Consider the following 15,992-nt stretch of genomic DNA (forward strand, 5'->3'; position numbering starts at 1 on the left):
TTTATATTTACGTCTTTTAGAGCGTGTTTCTATTCTTTCCTTTCGGGGTTTAATCTCTACCTGCAGAGGAGGTCCTGGAGGAGTTGTTTATTTTAAATAATTAATTATTAGTACTTACTAATTAGGGTTTGGGTTAGGCGTTCAGTCATAATCCTGTAGATGGTAGCTTTGGGACACTCAGTTTTTGGAAAATAAACTAACCTGTCTCAAATAAGAACCTCGTCATTTGGGACACTCAGTTTTTGGAAAATAAATTGGGACACTAAACTGCACGTATACCCACGTAAAAATGAAATTATGTTGTTTTGTATTTTTTTCTGCTTTTTTTTTTTATGTTTGTGTCGATTTTTTCGACTTTAAAAAAAAGTTTTTGTTGCTTTTGTCGACGTTATTGTTGAAAAAAAGAACATAAACAAATGTTGAGGATGACTGATTTTCACTCATTTTAACCACATTTAATAGATGTGTGTGTCCGACCTGTCTGATCTAACTCCGGTCCTTCTTCCAGACACTCCTGGTGCTCCGGCCGATAAGATCACGATCAGCAGAGTGACGGAGGAGAAGTGCACCGTCTCCTGGAAGATTCCTCTGGAGGACGGTGGAGACATCGTCTCCCACTACATCGTGGAGCGCCGCGAGACCAGCCGCCTCAACTGGGTCATCATGGAGAGCGAGTGCAAGACGCTGTCGTGCGTCAGCAGCCGGCTGATCAAGAACAACGAGTACGTCTTCAGAGTCAGAGGAGTCAACAAGTACGGCGTCGGAGTTCCTCTGGAGTCGGAGCCCGTCATCGCCAGGAACGCCTACAGTAAGCTCACACATTTTCACTTTTCAAGTATGTAAGTAAGTGAGTAAGTGGTAAGTATGTAAATGAGTGAGTAAGTGAGTGAGTGAGTAAGTGAGTAAGTGGTAAGTATGTAAATGAGTGAGTAAGTGGTAAGTATGTAAATGAGTGAGTAAGTGAGTGAGTGAGTAAGTGGTAAGTATGTAAATGAGTGAGTAAGTGAATGAGTGAGTAAGTGAGTAAGTGGTAAGTATGTAAATGAGTGAGTAAGTGGTAAGTATGTAAATGAGTGAGTAAGTGAGTGAGTGAGTAAGTGGTAAGTATGTAAATGAGTGAGTAAGTGAGTAAGTGAGTGAGTGAGTAAGTGAGTAAGTGGTAAGTATGTAAATGAGTGAGTAAGTGAGTAAGTGAGTGAGTGAGTAAGTGGTAAGTATGTAAGTATGTAAGTATGTAAGCATGTAAGTAAGTAAGTTTGTAAGTGAGTGAGTGAGTAAGTTAGTAATAAAGAAGTGAGTGAGTGAGTAAGTGAGTAAGTATGTAAGCATGTAAGTTTGTAAGTGAGTGAGTGAGTAAGTTAGTAAGAAAGTAAGTATCCCAGGTTTTTGAGAGTAAATTTTTCTGCATGCAATAATTTTCCTTTCCAATGTAGAGTCAGGCATAATGTAACAGGGTGTAGAATTGTTTCCTAATCTGCCTGTCTTTCCTCAGCCATCCCGTCCCAGCCGGGCACCCCCGAGGCCACGGGCGTGGCTAAAGAGCACGTCGTCATCGAGTGGCTGAAGCCCGAGAGTGACGGAGGCAGCGAGATCAAAACCTTCCTGGTAGACAAACGAGAGGCCAGCAGCACCAGGTGCGAACTACTTCTTCACAGCTTTTACATGTCAAATTTTAGTTAACTTTCTGAAATATTCACTCTTAGTGAGGGCTGACTGATTATGAAAAAAAAAAAAAATCATAGTCACCAGTAGCAATACACCTGCGCCCATCTGTGGCCCGTAGCCGTGCTGGTCTTACAGGGAGGTGTGTTCAGGTGCATTCTGGTCTTACAGAGAGGTGTGTTCAGGTGCATTCTGGGCCTGCTGGTCTTACAGGGAGGTGTGTTCAGGTGCATTCTGGGCCTGCTGGTCTTACAGGGAGGTGTGTTCAGGTGCATTCTATTGCTATCTTGATGCAGCGGGAAGTGATGTCACCATTGACCAACAAAAACCTGGTCTAAAGTCACTAACGCAGCATTTCATTCTTATTTTAACAGAGCATTAGTGAAATGCTCCTAGCGTGCACAGCGCGCACACACTATGCTTGTTACACACCAAAAAAAAAATCATAATCACAGTTAATTTGGTATATTTTGGTATTATTTAACACAATTCCTCATGGACTTTTGGAAAGATGTTTGCAGTTGTTGAAGTTAAAAATCCAATGAGCAGTGAAACCACCTTGGACTGAGACGTTTCCCTTAGTACTGTTCCTGTTTGAAGATATTTTTCATTCAGAACACGAGACGAAATAAGAGTTTACTTGCAAAACGTAACGTGCAGAATAGCTGTTTGGTTTTGGATGAATTGCACAGCCCTGCTCTTATCGTCTCTCTCCTTCTCCCCCAGGTGGACTCGGGTGAATAAGAACTACACCATCTACGACACGCGTCTGAAGATCACGGGCCTGCTGGAGGGAAGCGAGTACCAGTTCAGGGTGACGGCGGTCAACGCTGCCGGGGACAGCCAGCCGAGCGACGCCTCGGCCTACATCCTCTGCAAAGACCCCACGTGTAAGAGATGTCCCCCCCGCCCAGGCAGTCTAACCCCCTAACCCTAACCCCTAACCCTAACCCGCCCAGGCAGTCTGCCGTTCTCTGAACCTCAGCTGGGACTAAATGTTTAAACACGTTTTAGAGCTAAAGCCTTAGTTTAATTTCTCGTGTTGATCCCAAAATCTCATTCAACAAGAAATGAAGATTATTGTCCATTTGATGGAATGACGTTGGGACCCTCCCTCCCTCCCTCCCTCCCTTCCTTTTCCTTCCTCTCTCCATCCCTCTCCCTCTCCCTCCCTCCAAATCTCCCTCCCTCTCTCCCTTCCTTTCCCTCTCCCTCTTCCTCTCCCTCTCTCTCCCCTCTCTCTCCCTTTCCCTCCCTCTCCCTCCCTCCATCTCTCCCTCCCTCTCTCCCCCCCTCTCTCTCTCTCTCTCCCTCCCTTTCCCTCTCTCTCTCTCTCTCCCTTTCCCTCCCTCTCCCAGTCCCTCTCACTACCTCCATCTCTCTGTCCCTCTCTCTCTCTCTCCCTCTCTCCCTCTCTCTCAATCTCCCTCTGTCTCTCCCTCTCCCTCTCCCTCTCTTTTTCCCTCTCTCTCCCTCTCCCTCTCCTTCTCTTCTCTCTCTCCCTCTCTCTCTCTCTCTCTCTCTCCCTCCCCCTCCCTCTCTCTCCATCTCACTCTCTCTCTCTCCCTCTCCCTCTCCTTTTCCCTCTCCCTCTCTCTCTCTCCCCTCTCCCTCTCCTTCTCTCTCCTCTCTCCCTCTCTCACTCCCTCTCTCTCTCCCTCTCCCTCTCCTTTTCCCTCTCTCTCCCTCTCCCTCTCCCTCTCTTCTCTCTCTCCCTCTCTCTCTCTCCCTCCCCCACTCCCTCTCTCTCCATCTCCCTCTCTCTCTCCCTCTCCCTCTCCTTTTCCCTCTCCCTCTCTTCTCTCTCTCCCTCTCTCTCTCCCTCCCCCACTCCCTCTCTCCATCTCCCTCTCTCTCTCCCTCTCCCTCTCCTTTTCCCTCTCCCTCTCTTCTCTCTCTCTCTCTCTCTCCCTCCCCCTCTCCTCTCTCTCCATCTCCCTCTCTCTCTCTCCCTCTCCCTTTTCCCTCTCCTCTCTCTCTCTCTCTCTCTCTCTCTCCCTCCCTCTCTTTTCCCTCTCTCTCCCTCTCCCTCTCCTTCTCTTCTCTCTCTCCCTCTCTCTCTCTCTCTCTCCCTCCCCCACTCCCTCTCTCTCCATCTCCTCTCTCTCTCCCTCTCCCTCTCCTTTTCCCTCTCCCTCTCTCTCTCTCTCTCCTCTCCCTCTCCCTCTCCCTCTCCTTCTCTCTCTCTCTCTCCCCCCCCTCCCTCTCTCTCCATCTCCTCTCTCTCTCCCTCTCCCTCTCCTTTTCCCTCTCCCTCTCTTCTCTCTCTCCCTCTCTCTCTCCCCCCCCCACTCCCTCTCTCTCCATCTCCCTCTCTCTCTCCCTCTCCCTCTCCTTTTCCCTCTCCCTCTTCTCTCTCTCCCTCTCTCTCTCTCCCCCCCTCCCTCTCTCTCCATCTCCCTCTCTCTCTCCCTCTCCCTCTCCTTTTCCCTCTCCCTCTCTCTCTCTCTCTCTCTCTCTCTCCCTCTCCCTCTCCTTCTCTCTCCCTCTCTCCCTCTCTCCCCTCTCTCTCCCTCTCCCTCTCTTCCCTCTCTCTCTCTCTCTCCCCTCCCCACCCCTCCCTCTCCCTCTCTCTCTCTCTCTCTCTCCCTCTCCCTCTCCTTCTCTCTCCCTCTCCCCCTCTCCCTCTCCCTCTCTTCTCTCTCTCCCTCTCTCTCTCTCCTCCCCCACTCCCTCTCTCTCCATCTCCCTCTCTCTCCCCTCTCCCTCTCCTTTTCCCTCTCCCTCTCTTCTCTCTCCCCTCTCTCTCTCCCTCCCCCCACTCCCTCTCTCTCCATCTCCCTCTCTCTCTCCCTCTCCCTCTCCTTTTCCCTCTCCCTCTCTTCTCTCTCTCCCTCTCTCCCTCCCCCACTCCCTCTCTCTCCATCTCCTCTCTCTCTCCCTCTCCCTCTCCTTTCCCTCTCCCTCTCTCTCTCTCTCTCTCTCTCTCTCCTCTCCTCTCCTTCTCTCTCCCTCTCTCCCTCTCTCACTCCCTCTCTCTCCCTCTCCCTCTCTTCTCTCTCTCCCTCTCTCTCTCTCTCCTCCCTCTCCCTCTCTCTCCATCTCCCTCTCTCTCTCCCTCTCCCTCTCCTTTTCCCTCTCCCTCTCCCTCGCTCTCTCTCCCTCTCCCTCTCCTTCTCTCTCTCCCTCTCCCTCTCCTTTTCCCTCTCTCTCCCTCTCCCTCTCTTCTCTCTCTCCCTCTCTCTCTCCTCCCCCACTCCCTCTCTCTCCATCTCCCTCTCTCTCTCCCTCTCCCTCTCCTTTCCCTCTCCCTCTCCCTCTCCCTCTCTCTCTCTCTCTCTCTCTCTCTCTCCCTCTCTCTCTCTCCCTCTCTCTCTTTCCCTCTCCCTCTCTCCCTCTCTCTCCTTCTCCCCCCTTCTCCCTCCCTCCATTCTGTAGGACAGAGATCTGAATCATGAACTAACCCTAATAGTGGTGTTTGTCGTGTTCTCCTCCCAGACACCCCGGCTCCTCCATCGATGCCTCGTATCACGGACACGACCAAGCACAGCATCAGCATGACGTGGACACGGCCCATGTACGACGGCGGCTCGGACGTCAGCGGCTACGTGGTGGAGATCCTGGAGGAGGGCACGGAGCAGTGGTACCGCGCCACCGCCAAAGCCCTCAGCGCCAACCAGTACGTGGCCGCCGGCCTGGCAGCCAATAAGAAGTACAGATTCAGAGTCGCCGCCATCAACAGCAAAGGCACCGGCGAGTTCAGCGAACCCAGCGCCGAGGTCGAGCCGCTGGAGAAGACCGGTGAGTTCCAGCACGTTAATCCATCGGCAACTGGAACTTAATTAATACTAAAACCTTTAAGAAAAACTAATGTAGTGACTAAGTCCTATACTTAGCCGCTACTGGTTGCTAATTGCGATTAGTGTTTCTAACGTGTACTCAGACAAACGATAAATAAATCATATAAAGTCCCATAGACAACGTAAGCCGAGCACAGTTAAAAAACTGTTTGCTCCTCTTCTTCAATTAACAACACCTGTTTGCATCAATACAGGAACTATAAATACCCAAGCCAGTCTAGTATGTAACACAAGGCAATATCATCCGCCTGTGGATTGGAGGAAACCTCTCATATGGCTCCTACAACTAAAGTGGAACTATATTGCACAGTTAAAAAACTGATAGAATTAAAAACAGTTGACATGAGATACATTTGCTAAATTGTGTTAAATTGAGTTGGTTCGCATTTTAATGGGGAGAAGCTGGACGTCTTTTCAGTTAATAATTAAAAATTGTCAAATTATTTGTATAGTACATTTTTAGCAGCCCATATCGTATAACGTATAAAAACAAAACAGAAAAGAAAAGACAATTTAACGCATTTGGGGTCAGTCTTATGGTCCCACATTTCTAATATTTTTCTTAAAATTCGGCCCTATGTTAGGGTTAGGGTTACATTCTATACGTAGTCCATTGCTATTGGATAATAAGTTGGGTGTAATTGGCTAACAAATTGGGAGAAAGGGGGAGAAAAACTGATACAAATTTATGAAAAAGGAAATGTGGTACTAGGGCCTAATTTTGGAAAATAAATCTTAGAAATGTGGAAACATAGGGCTGTGGGACCATAGGGCTGTGGGAACATAGGGCTGTGGGAACATAGGGCTGTGGGAACATTGGGCTGTGAGAACATAGGGCTGTGGGAACATTGGGCTGTGGGAACATTGGGCTGTGAGAACATAGGGCTGTGGGAACATAGGGCTGTGAGAACATAGGGCTGTGAGAACATAGAGCTGTGAGAACATAGGGCTGTGAGAACATAGGGCTGTGAGAACATAGAGCTGTGAGAACATAGGGCTGTGGGAACATAGAGCTGTGAGAACATAGGGCTGTGGGAACATAGGGCTGTGGGAACATAGGGCTGTAGGAACATAGGGCTGTGGGAACATAGGGCTGTGGGAACATAGGGCTGTGGGAACATAGGGCTGTGAGAACATAGGGCTGTGGGAACATAGGGCTGTGGGAACATTAGGCTGTGGGAACATAGGGCTGTAGGAACATTGGGCTGTGGGACCATAGGGCTGTAGGAACATAGGGCTGTGGGAACATAGGGCTGTAGGAACATTGGGCTGTGGGAACATAGGGCTGTGGGAACATAGGGCTGTAGGAACATTGGGCTGTGGGAACATAGGGCTGTAGGAACATAGGGCTGTGGGAACATAGTGCTGTAGGAACATTGGGCTGTGGGAACATAGGGCTGTAGGAACCAACGCATTTAACACAGCCTGATTATGGGACTGTCGTCTAACTCTTCTCCACTCTGTTTAGAAATGCCGGACCTGGAGCTGGCCGAGGACCTGAAGAAAACGGTTTGTGTGCGCGCCGGAGGAACCCTGCACCTGGTGGTGTCTGTTGGCGGCCGGCCGACCCCCGTGGTGACCTGGAGGAAGACGGGCGTGGAGCTGCAGCGCCGCGGCTACATCGAGACCACCGAGCGCTCCACCTCGCTGATGGTGGAGAAGGTCAACCGCTACGACTCAGGCAAATACATCGTGGAGGCGGAGAACCCGTCTGGCAAGAAGACTGCCGTCATCCTGGTCAAAGTCTACGGTGAGTCACTCAAACGTCTCCACAGAATCGGCTAGGCTATACGTTGATGCAATGATCATGTCTCACATGACCTGAACTATAAAGTCCTTAGAGACAACATATAAACAAGCTATAAAAGTTTTAGATAGAAAATCTAGAATGTACTATCACTGTCAGATTTCACTAAGGTCTATATAAAAGAGACTTCAGATACAGTATTAGGGGACCACTAAGGTCTATATAAAAGAGACTTCATATACAGTATTAGGGGACCACTAAGGCCTATATAAAAGAGACTTCAGATACAGTATTAGGGGACCACTAAGGTCTATATAAAAGAGACTTCAGATACAGTATTAGGGGACCACTAAGGTCTATATAAAAGAGACTTCAGATACAGTATTAGGGGACCACTAAGGTCTATATAAAGAGACTTCAGATACAGTATTAGGGGACCACTAAGGCCTATATAAAAGAGACTTCAGATACAGTATTAGGGGACCACTAAGGTCTATATAAAAGAGACTTCAGATACAGTATTAGGGGACCACTAAGGCCTATATAAAAGAGACTTCAGATACAGTATTAGGGGACCACTAAGGTCTATATAAAAGAGACTTCAGATACTCTCCGTCTCCCAGTAAAAACACGCTGACATCTTCTCTTCCTCCGCTCGTCTCTCTCCCCTGCAGACACCCCCGGTCCTCCCGGCTCCGTGAAGGTGAAGGACTACACCAAGGAGTCGGTGGTGATCACGTGGGACGTCCCGAGCATCGACGGCGGCGCTCACATCAGCAACTACATCGTGGAGAAGCGCGAGGCGACCATGAAGTCATACAAGACGGTGAGCACCGAGTGCAGGAAGACGCTGTTCCGGATCACCGGCCTGGAGGAGGGGGTGCACTACTTCTTCAGAGTGCTGCCGGAGAACATCTACGGCGTGGGCGAGCCCTGCGAGACGGCCGAGGCCGTGCTGGTGTGCGAGGTGCCGTCGGTGCCTCAGGACCTCCAGGTGGTTGACGTCACCAAGTCGTCCGTGACGCTGCGCTGGGAGAGGCCGCTGCACGAAGGCGGCAGCCGGCTGAACGGATACATCATCGACGCCTGCAAGGTGGGTCCAGAGGCTTCTTTCTCAGGGCATCAAAGTTAAGGTGATTTTGAGAGGTATAGACCTTTTTCACGGCAGACATGTTGACATGTCATAGTAGGAAAAGCACAGGTGTGTTCAAAACCATTACTGATGGCTGCATTCCACTTAGGAGAGACCCTGGTATTAAACCATTACTGATGCTGCATTCCACTTAGGAATACAGCCCTTTTCTACACTTTTCTTGAAGTTTTTCTTGATTTTATTGAAATCTTTTTATCAGTTTAAAAAAAAAATTGTCACTTTTTCGGATGTTTTTTTCTCTCACTGTTCCAATTTTGTTGTCACTTTTTTTAAACAAGTTTTTGTCACCTTTGGCGATGTTTTTCCTGTGTTTTTGTAGCTTTTTCCAACATTTGTCACTTTTTTCAACGTTCTTTTGTCATAGTTCTGATATAGAAACATTTTGTAAACGTGTCAAACCCGAGGACTACAGGAGGGTTTATGATGAATACTCTTCTTCTGCTTCTCCAAGGTGGGCACGGACCGGTGGAGTACCGTGGCAACGCTGAAGGCGTCGGCGTCCCAGCATACGGTCCAGTCTCTGGTGGAGAACGACCAGTACCTGTTCAGGGTCCGAGCCACCAACAGCAGGGGGGCCAGCGAGCCCATGGACACGGTCACGCCCGTCACCATCCAGGACATCAAGGGTGAGACACAAACGCCGCCGTGGCTAGAAGGGATACAGACACAGGTAGAAGAGATACAGACACAGCTAGAAGAGATACAGACACAGCTAGAAGGGATACAGACACAGCTAGAAGGGATACAGACACAGCTAGAAGGGATACAGACACAGCTAGAAGAGATACAGACACAGCTAGAAGGGATACAGACACAGCTAGAAGGGATACAGACACAGCTAGAAGAGATACAGACACAGCTAGAAGAGATACAGACACAGCTAGAAGAGATACAGACACAGCTAGAAGGGATACAGACACAGCTAGAAGAGATACAGACACAGCTAGAAGGGATACAGACACAGCTAGAAGGATACAGACACAGCTAGAAGAGATACAGACACAGCTAGAAGGGATACAGACACAGCTAGAAGAGATACAGACACAGCTAGAAGAGATACAGACACAGCTAGAAGAGATACAGACAGCTAGAAGAGATACAGACACAGCTAGATACAGACACAGCTAGAAGAGATACAGACACAGCTAGAAGGGATACAGACACAGCTAGAAGGGATACAGACACAGCTAGAAGAGATACAGACACAGCTAGAAGAGATACAGACACAGCTAGAAGAGATACAGACACAGCTAGAAGAGATACAGACACAGCTAGAAGAGATACAGACACAGCTAGAAGAGATACAGACACAGCTAGAAGAGATACAGACAGCTAGAAGAGATACAGACACAGCTAGAAGGGATACAGACACAGCTAGAAGCGATACAGACACAGCTAGAAGGGATACAGACACAGCTAGAAGGGATACAGACACAGCTAGAAGAGACACAGACACAGCTAGAAGAGATACAGACACAGCTAGAAGGGATACAGACACAGCTAGAAGAGATACAGACACAGCTAGAAGAGATACAGTCACAGCTAGAAGAGATACAGACACAGCTAGAAGAGATACAGTCACAGCTAGAAGAGATACAGACACAGCTAGAAGAGATACAGACACAGCTAGAAGAGATACAGACACAGCTAGAAGAGATACAGACACAGCTAGAAGGGATACAGACACAGCTAGAAGAGATACAGACACAGCTAGAAGGGATACAGACACAGCTAGAAGGGATACAGACACAGCTAGAAGAGATACAGACACAGCTAGAAGGGATACAGACACAGCTAGAAGAGATACAGACACAGCTAGAAGAGATACAGACACAGCTAGAAGAGATACAGACAGCTAGAAGAGATACAGACACAGCTAGAAGGGATACAGACACAGCTAGAAGAGATACAGACACAGCTAGAAGGGATACAGACACAGCTAGAAGGGATACAGACACAGCTAGAAGAGATACAGACACAGCTAGAAGAGATACAGACACAGCTAGAAGGGATACAGACACAGCTAGAAGAGATACAGACACAGCTAGAAGAGATACAGACACAGCTAGAAGAGATACAGACACAGCTAGAAGAGATACAGACAGCTAGAAGAGATACAGACACAGCTAGAAGGGATACAGACACAGCTAGAAGCGATACAGACACAGCTAGAAGGGATACAGACACAGCTAGAAGGGATACAGACACAGCTAGAAGAGATACAGACACAGCTAGAAGAGATACAGACACAGCTAGAAGGGATACAGACACAGCTAGAAGAGATACAGACACAGCTAGAAGGGATACAGTCACAGCTAGAAGAGATACAGACACAGCTAGAAGAGATACAGTCACAGCTAGAAGAGATACAGACACAGCTAGAAGAGATACAGACACAGCTAGAAGAGATACAGACACAGCTAGAAGGGATACAGACACAGCTAGAAGAGATACAGACACAGCTAGAAGAGATACAGACACAGCTAGAAGAGATACAGACACAGCTAGAAGGGATACAGACACAGCTAGAAGAGATACAGACACAGCTAGAAGAGATACAGTCACAGCTAGAAGAGATACAGTCACAGCTAGAAGAGATACAGTCACAGCTAGAAGAGATACAGACACAGCTAGAAGGGATACAGACACGGCTAGAAGGGATACCGCCATGGCCGGAAGTTACGCTAAATTATATGGAATTTATATCACTTTTTCCGCTTTTTTCAAAGTTTTTGTCACCTTTTTCAAAATGTGTTTTTAAGTGTCACTTATTACAAAGTTATTTATTGCTATTTTTAAACCTGTTCTCGCCTTACTTCCTTCTTTCTACCGTCTTTTTCCAGGGTTTTGACATTTAAAAACCTTTCTTCATCATCATTTTAAATGTTTTCCAGGTCCAAGGCAATTGTTTAGTAAATGTATCGCTGACATCGCTGTATTCTTCCTCTTTATAGAGACTTTTTTATTTTCTACCAAAAATTATTAGCGCTTGTTAGGGGGTACTTGGGTTAAAAACACAATTCAAAGGTGGTACATTATTGAAAGGAGATTGAGAACCTCTGGTCTATTGGTTGAAATGTACCAACTTGTGACTCCCCTGCTGTGTGTTCCAGTGATGCCAAAGATCGACATGACTAGCATCCCTCAGAAGATCGTGTACGTGCACCGCGGCAAACCCATTGACCTCAACATCCCCATAAAGGCCAAACCGCTGCCCGTCTGCTCCTGGTCCTTCGGCGGGGTCAAACTCAAGGACAGCCTGGACCGCATCAAGATCAGCAGCGACGGAAAGTTCAGCCGCCTCGTCATCCGCGAGACCACCATCAACGACACGGGACGGTACTCGCTGGAGGTGAAGAACGCTGTCGGCACGGCAACCGAGGTCATCAAAGTCATCATCCTTGGTAAGTAGACTCTGGTTTTTATTTTGGTGAAGCTTAAGCGTCAGTTTTTAGTTAGTTTTTGATCAGTTTTTGGTCAGTTTAAGTCAATTTTTAGTCAGTTTTTAGGTAGCACTTGGTCAGGTGGTAAATTGATAGTTAAAGACGGTAAAATAACTAGTTACTTAAAGTTTTATTAACTATCAATTTACCATTGATTAGTGATGGTTATTATAATGTGTTGCCTAGACTTTCTGCACACACATGAAGACAAGAAACATAGAAAGAAGGAAGAGTCAGGCGTCTCACATTAGAACTACGTTTTGGTGAAGTTAGTGAGGAGGGAAAGTCCCACTTTAACCCATCACCAACCCATCAAGCAACAAAATGTTGTTTCATTTTCCAATTTTGCAAAATGTAAGAAGGTATTCCGCCACATTGCGAGTAAATGTTTGGTGAATGTTTTTCAGTCTTTATTTTGGTGAAGCTTAAGCATCAGTTTTAAATCAGTTTTTAGTTAGTTTTTGATCAGTTTTTGGTCCGTTTTAAGTCAATTTTTAGTCAGTTTTTAGTCAGTTTTTAGGTAGCACTTGGTCAGGTGGTAAATTGATAGTTAAAGACGGTAAAATAACTATTTACTTAAAGTTTTATTAACTATGAATTTACCATTGATTAGTGATGGTTATTATAATGTGTTGCCTAGACTTTCTGCACACACGAAGGCAAAATACATAGAAAGAAGGAAGAGTCAGACGTCTCACATTAGAACTACGTTTTGGTGAAGTTAGTGAGGAGGGAAAGTCCCACTTTAACCCATCACCAACCCATCAAGCAACAAATGTTGGTTCATTTTCCAATTTTGCAAAATGTAAGAAGGCTTTCCGCCACATTGCGAGTAAATGTTTGGTGAATGTTTTTCAGTCTTTATTTTGGTGAAGCTTAAGCATCAGTTTTTACTCAGTTTTAGTCCATTTTTGGTCAGTTTTTTGCCATTTGTAAGTCACTTTTAAGTCCGTTTTTGGTCCATTTTAGTCAGTTTTAGTTTTTACTCAGTTTAAGTCCATTTATTGTCACTTCTAAGTCACTATTAAGTCAGTTTTTGGGCAGTTTTTTGTCAGTTAAAGGTTTTACTCAGTTTTAGTCCGTTTTTTGCCACTTTTAAGTCACTTTTAAGTCACTTCTAAGTCACTTTTAAGTCAGTTTTTGGTCCATTTTTAGTCAGTTTTCGTTTTTACTCAGTTTTAGTCAGTTTTTTGTCACTTCTAAGTCACTTTTAAGTCCGTTTTCGGGCCGTTTTTTGTCAGTTTTGAGTTAGTTTTGTAATACCAGCCACCATGTCACTCCTGTTTAAAATGGGAATGCGATACGTGAACATGAAGGGATTCTAACCAGCGGTCTTGTTGTGTCCGTCCAGACAAGCCTGGCATCCCGGTGGGTCCGGTGAAGATCGAGGAGACCGACGGCGTGTCGGTGACGGTCAGCTGGGAACCTCCGGAGAAGGACGGAGGCGCCAACGTCAGCGGCTACGTGGTGGAGCAGCGCGACGCCCACCGCCCGGGCTGGGTCACCATCTCAGAGTCGGTGACGCGTCCCTGCTACAAGTTCAGCAGACTGTCCGAGGGAACCGAGTACGTGTTCCGCGTCGCCGCCATGAATCGTTTCGGCATCGGCGGATTCCTGCAGTCGGAGGTGGTGGAGTGCAAGAGCCCCAAGAGTGAGTTCTCGCCCCTGTTTTCTATAACTGATTTCGTTTATTTGTGGCAACAAAATGAAAGGTTTTTATTATTTGTTTTGACTTTTGGATTTCATTTTTAGTTTAGTTTGAGTTAGCGTTTGTTCTATCCATCTATGGATAGATCTATTAATCTATGGATGGATCTATTAATCTATGGATGGATTTAATAATCTATGGATGGATCTATTAATCTATGGATGGATCTATTAATCTATAAATGGATTTAATAATCTATGGATGGATCTATTAATCTATGGATGGATCTATTAATCTATAAATGGATTTAATAATCTATGGATGGATCTATTAATCTATGGATGGATGGATCTATTAATCTATAAATGGATTTAATAATCTATGGATGGATCTATTAATCTATGGATGGATCTATTAATCTATAAATGGATTTAATAATCTATGGATGGATCTATTAATCTATGGATGGATCTATTAATCTATAAATGGATTTAATAATCTATGGATGGATCTATTAATCTATGGATGGATCTATTAATCTATAAATGGATTTAATAATCTATGGATGGATCTATTAATCTATGGATGGATCTATTAATCTATAAATGGATTTAATAATCTATGGATGGATCTATTAATCTATAAATGAATTTAATAATCTATGGATGGATCTATTAATCTATGGATGGATCTATTAATCTATAAATGGATTTAATAATCTATGGATGGATCTATTAATCTATGGATGGATCTATTAATCTATAAATGGATTTAATAATCTATGGATAGATCTATTAATCTATGGATGGATCTATTAATCTATGGATGGATTTAATAATCTATGGATGGATCTATTAATCTATGGATGGATCTATTAATCTATGGATGGATCTATTAATCTATGGATGGATCTATTAATCTATGGATGGATCTATTAATTTATAAATGGATTTAATAATCTATGGATGGATCTATTAATCTATGGATGGATCTATTAATCTATAAATGGATTTAATAATCTATGGATGGATCTATTAATCTATGGATGGATCTATTAATCTATAAATGGATTTAATAATCTATGGATGGATCTATTAATCTATAAATGAATTTAATAATCTATGGATGGATCTATTAATCTATAAATGAATTTAATAATCTATGGATGGATCTATTAATCTATGGATGGATCTATTAATCCATAAATGGATTTAATAATCTATGGATGGATCTATTAATCTATGGATGGATCTATTAATCTATAAATGGATTTAATAATCTATAGATGGATCTATTAATCTATGGATGGATCTATTAATCTATAAATGGATTTAATAATCTATGGATGGATCTATTAATCTATGGATGGATCTATTAATCTATAAATGGATTTAATAATCTATGGATGGATCTATTAATCTATAAATGAATTTAATAATCTATGGATGGATCTATTAATCTATGGATGGATCTATTAATCTATAAATGGATTTAATAATCTATGGATGGATCTATTAATCTATGGATGGATCTATTAATCTATAAATGGATTTAATAATCTATGGATGGATATATTAATCTATAAATGGATCTATTAATCTATAAATGGATTTAATAATCTATGGATGGATCTATTAATCTATGAATGGATCTATTAATCTATGGATGGATCTAATAATCTCTCTGTGTTTCCCGTGCAGCCATCCCGGGACCTCCCAGCAGGCCAGAGGTGCTGGACGTGACCCACGAGGGCATGACGTTGACGTGGCAGCCGCCAGAGGACAACGGCGGCTCCACCATCGCCGGCTACATCATCGAGCGTAAGGAGGCGGGCTCCGACCGCTGGATGAAAATAAGCAAGAACCCCGTCACCATGACGCGCTACCGCTCCTCGGGCCTGATCGAGGGCCTGGAGTACGAATACCGCGTCACCGCCATCAACTCCAGGGGAGCCGGCAAACCCAGCGAGAGCTCTGCCATCACTGTTGCCATGGATCCCATCGGTACGTGTTCAGATACAGTATTAGAGGACCACTAAGGTCTATATAAAGAGACTTCAGATACAGTATTAGGGGACCACTAAGGTCTATATAAAAGAGACTTGAGATACAGTATTAGGGGACCATCACTATATAAAAGAGACTTCAGATACAGTATTAGGGGACCACTAAGGTCTATATAAAAGAGACTTGAGATACAGTATTAGGGGACCACTAAGGTCTATATAAAAGAGACTTCAGATACAGTATTAGGGGACCACTAAGGTCTATATAAAAGAGACTTGAGATACAGTATTAGGGGACCACTAAGGTCTATATAAAAGAGACTTGAGATACAGTATTAGGGGACCACTAAGGTCTATATAAAAGAGACTTCAGATACAGTATTAGGGGACCACTAAGGTATTAGGGGACCACTAAGGTCTATATAAAAGAGACTTCAGATACAGTATTAGGGGACCACTAAGGTCTATATAAAAGAGAGACTTCAGATACAGTATTAGGGGACCACTAAGGTCTATATAAAAGAGACTTCAGAT

The 15,992-nt window shown here is 44.9% G+C and overlaps 1 protein-coding gene across 1 annotated transcript in view; it reads left to right on the forward strand.

Annotated features, from left to right (window-relative positions):
• Window positions 1-15,992, forward strand: part of LOC114564194 (titin-like) — a 380,077-nt gene that overhangs the window by 345,992 nt on the left and 18,093 nt on the right. Inside the window, 10 exon segments of the mRNA XM_028591428.1 lie at window positions 509-808; window positions 1,493-1,634; window positions 2,389-2,552; window positions 5,101-5,403; window positions 6,931-7,212; window positions 7,884-8,302; window positions 8,814-8,988; window positions 11,476-11,766; window positions 13,157-13,456; window positions 15,154-15,456. Coding sequence (XP_028447229.1) covers window positions 509-808; window positions 1,493-1,634; window positions 2,389-2,552; window positions 5,101-5,403; window positions 6,931-7,212; window positions 7,884-8,302; window positions 8,814-8,988; window positions 11,476-11,766; window positions 13,157-13,456; window positions 15,154-15,456 — 2,679 coding nt within the window.

The sequence above is a fragment of the Perca flavescens genome, chromosome 11 (assembly GCF_004354835.1).
Source record: "Perca flavescens isolate YP-PL-M2 chromosome 11, PFLA_1.0, whole genome shotgun sequence".
NCBI lineage: Eukaryota > Metazoa > Chordata > Actinopteri > Perciformes > Percidae > Perca > Perca flavescens.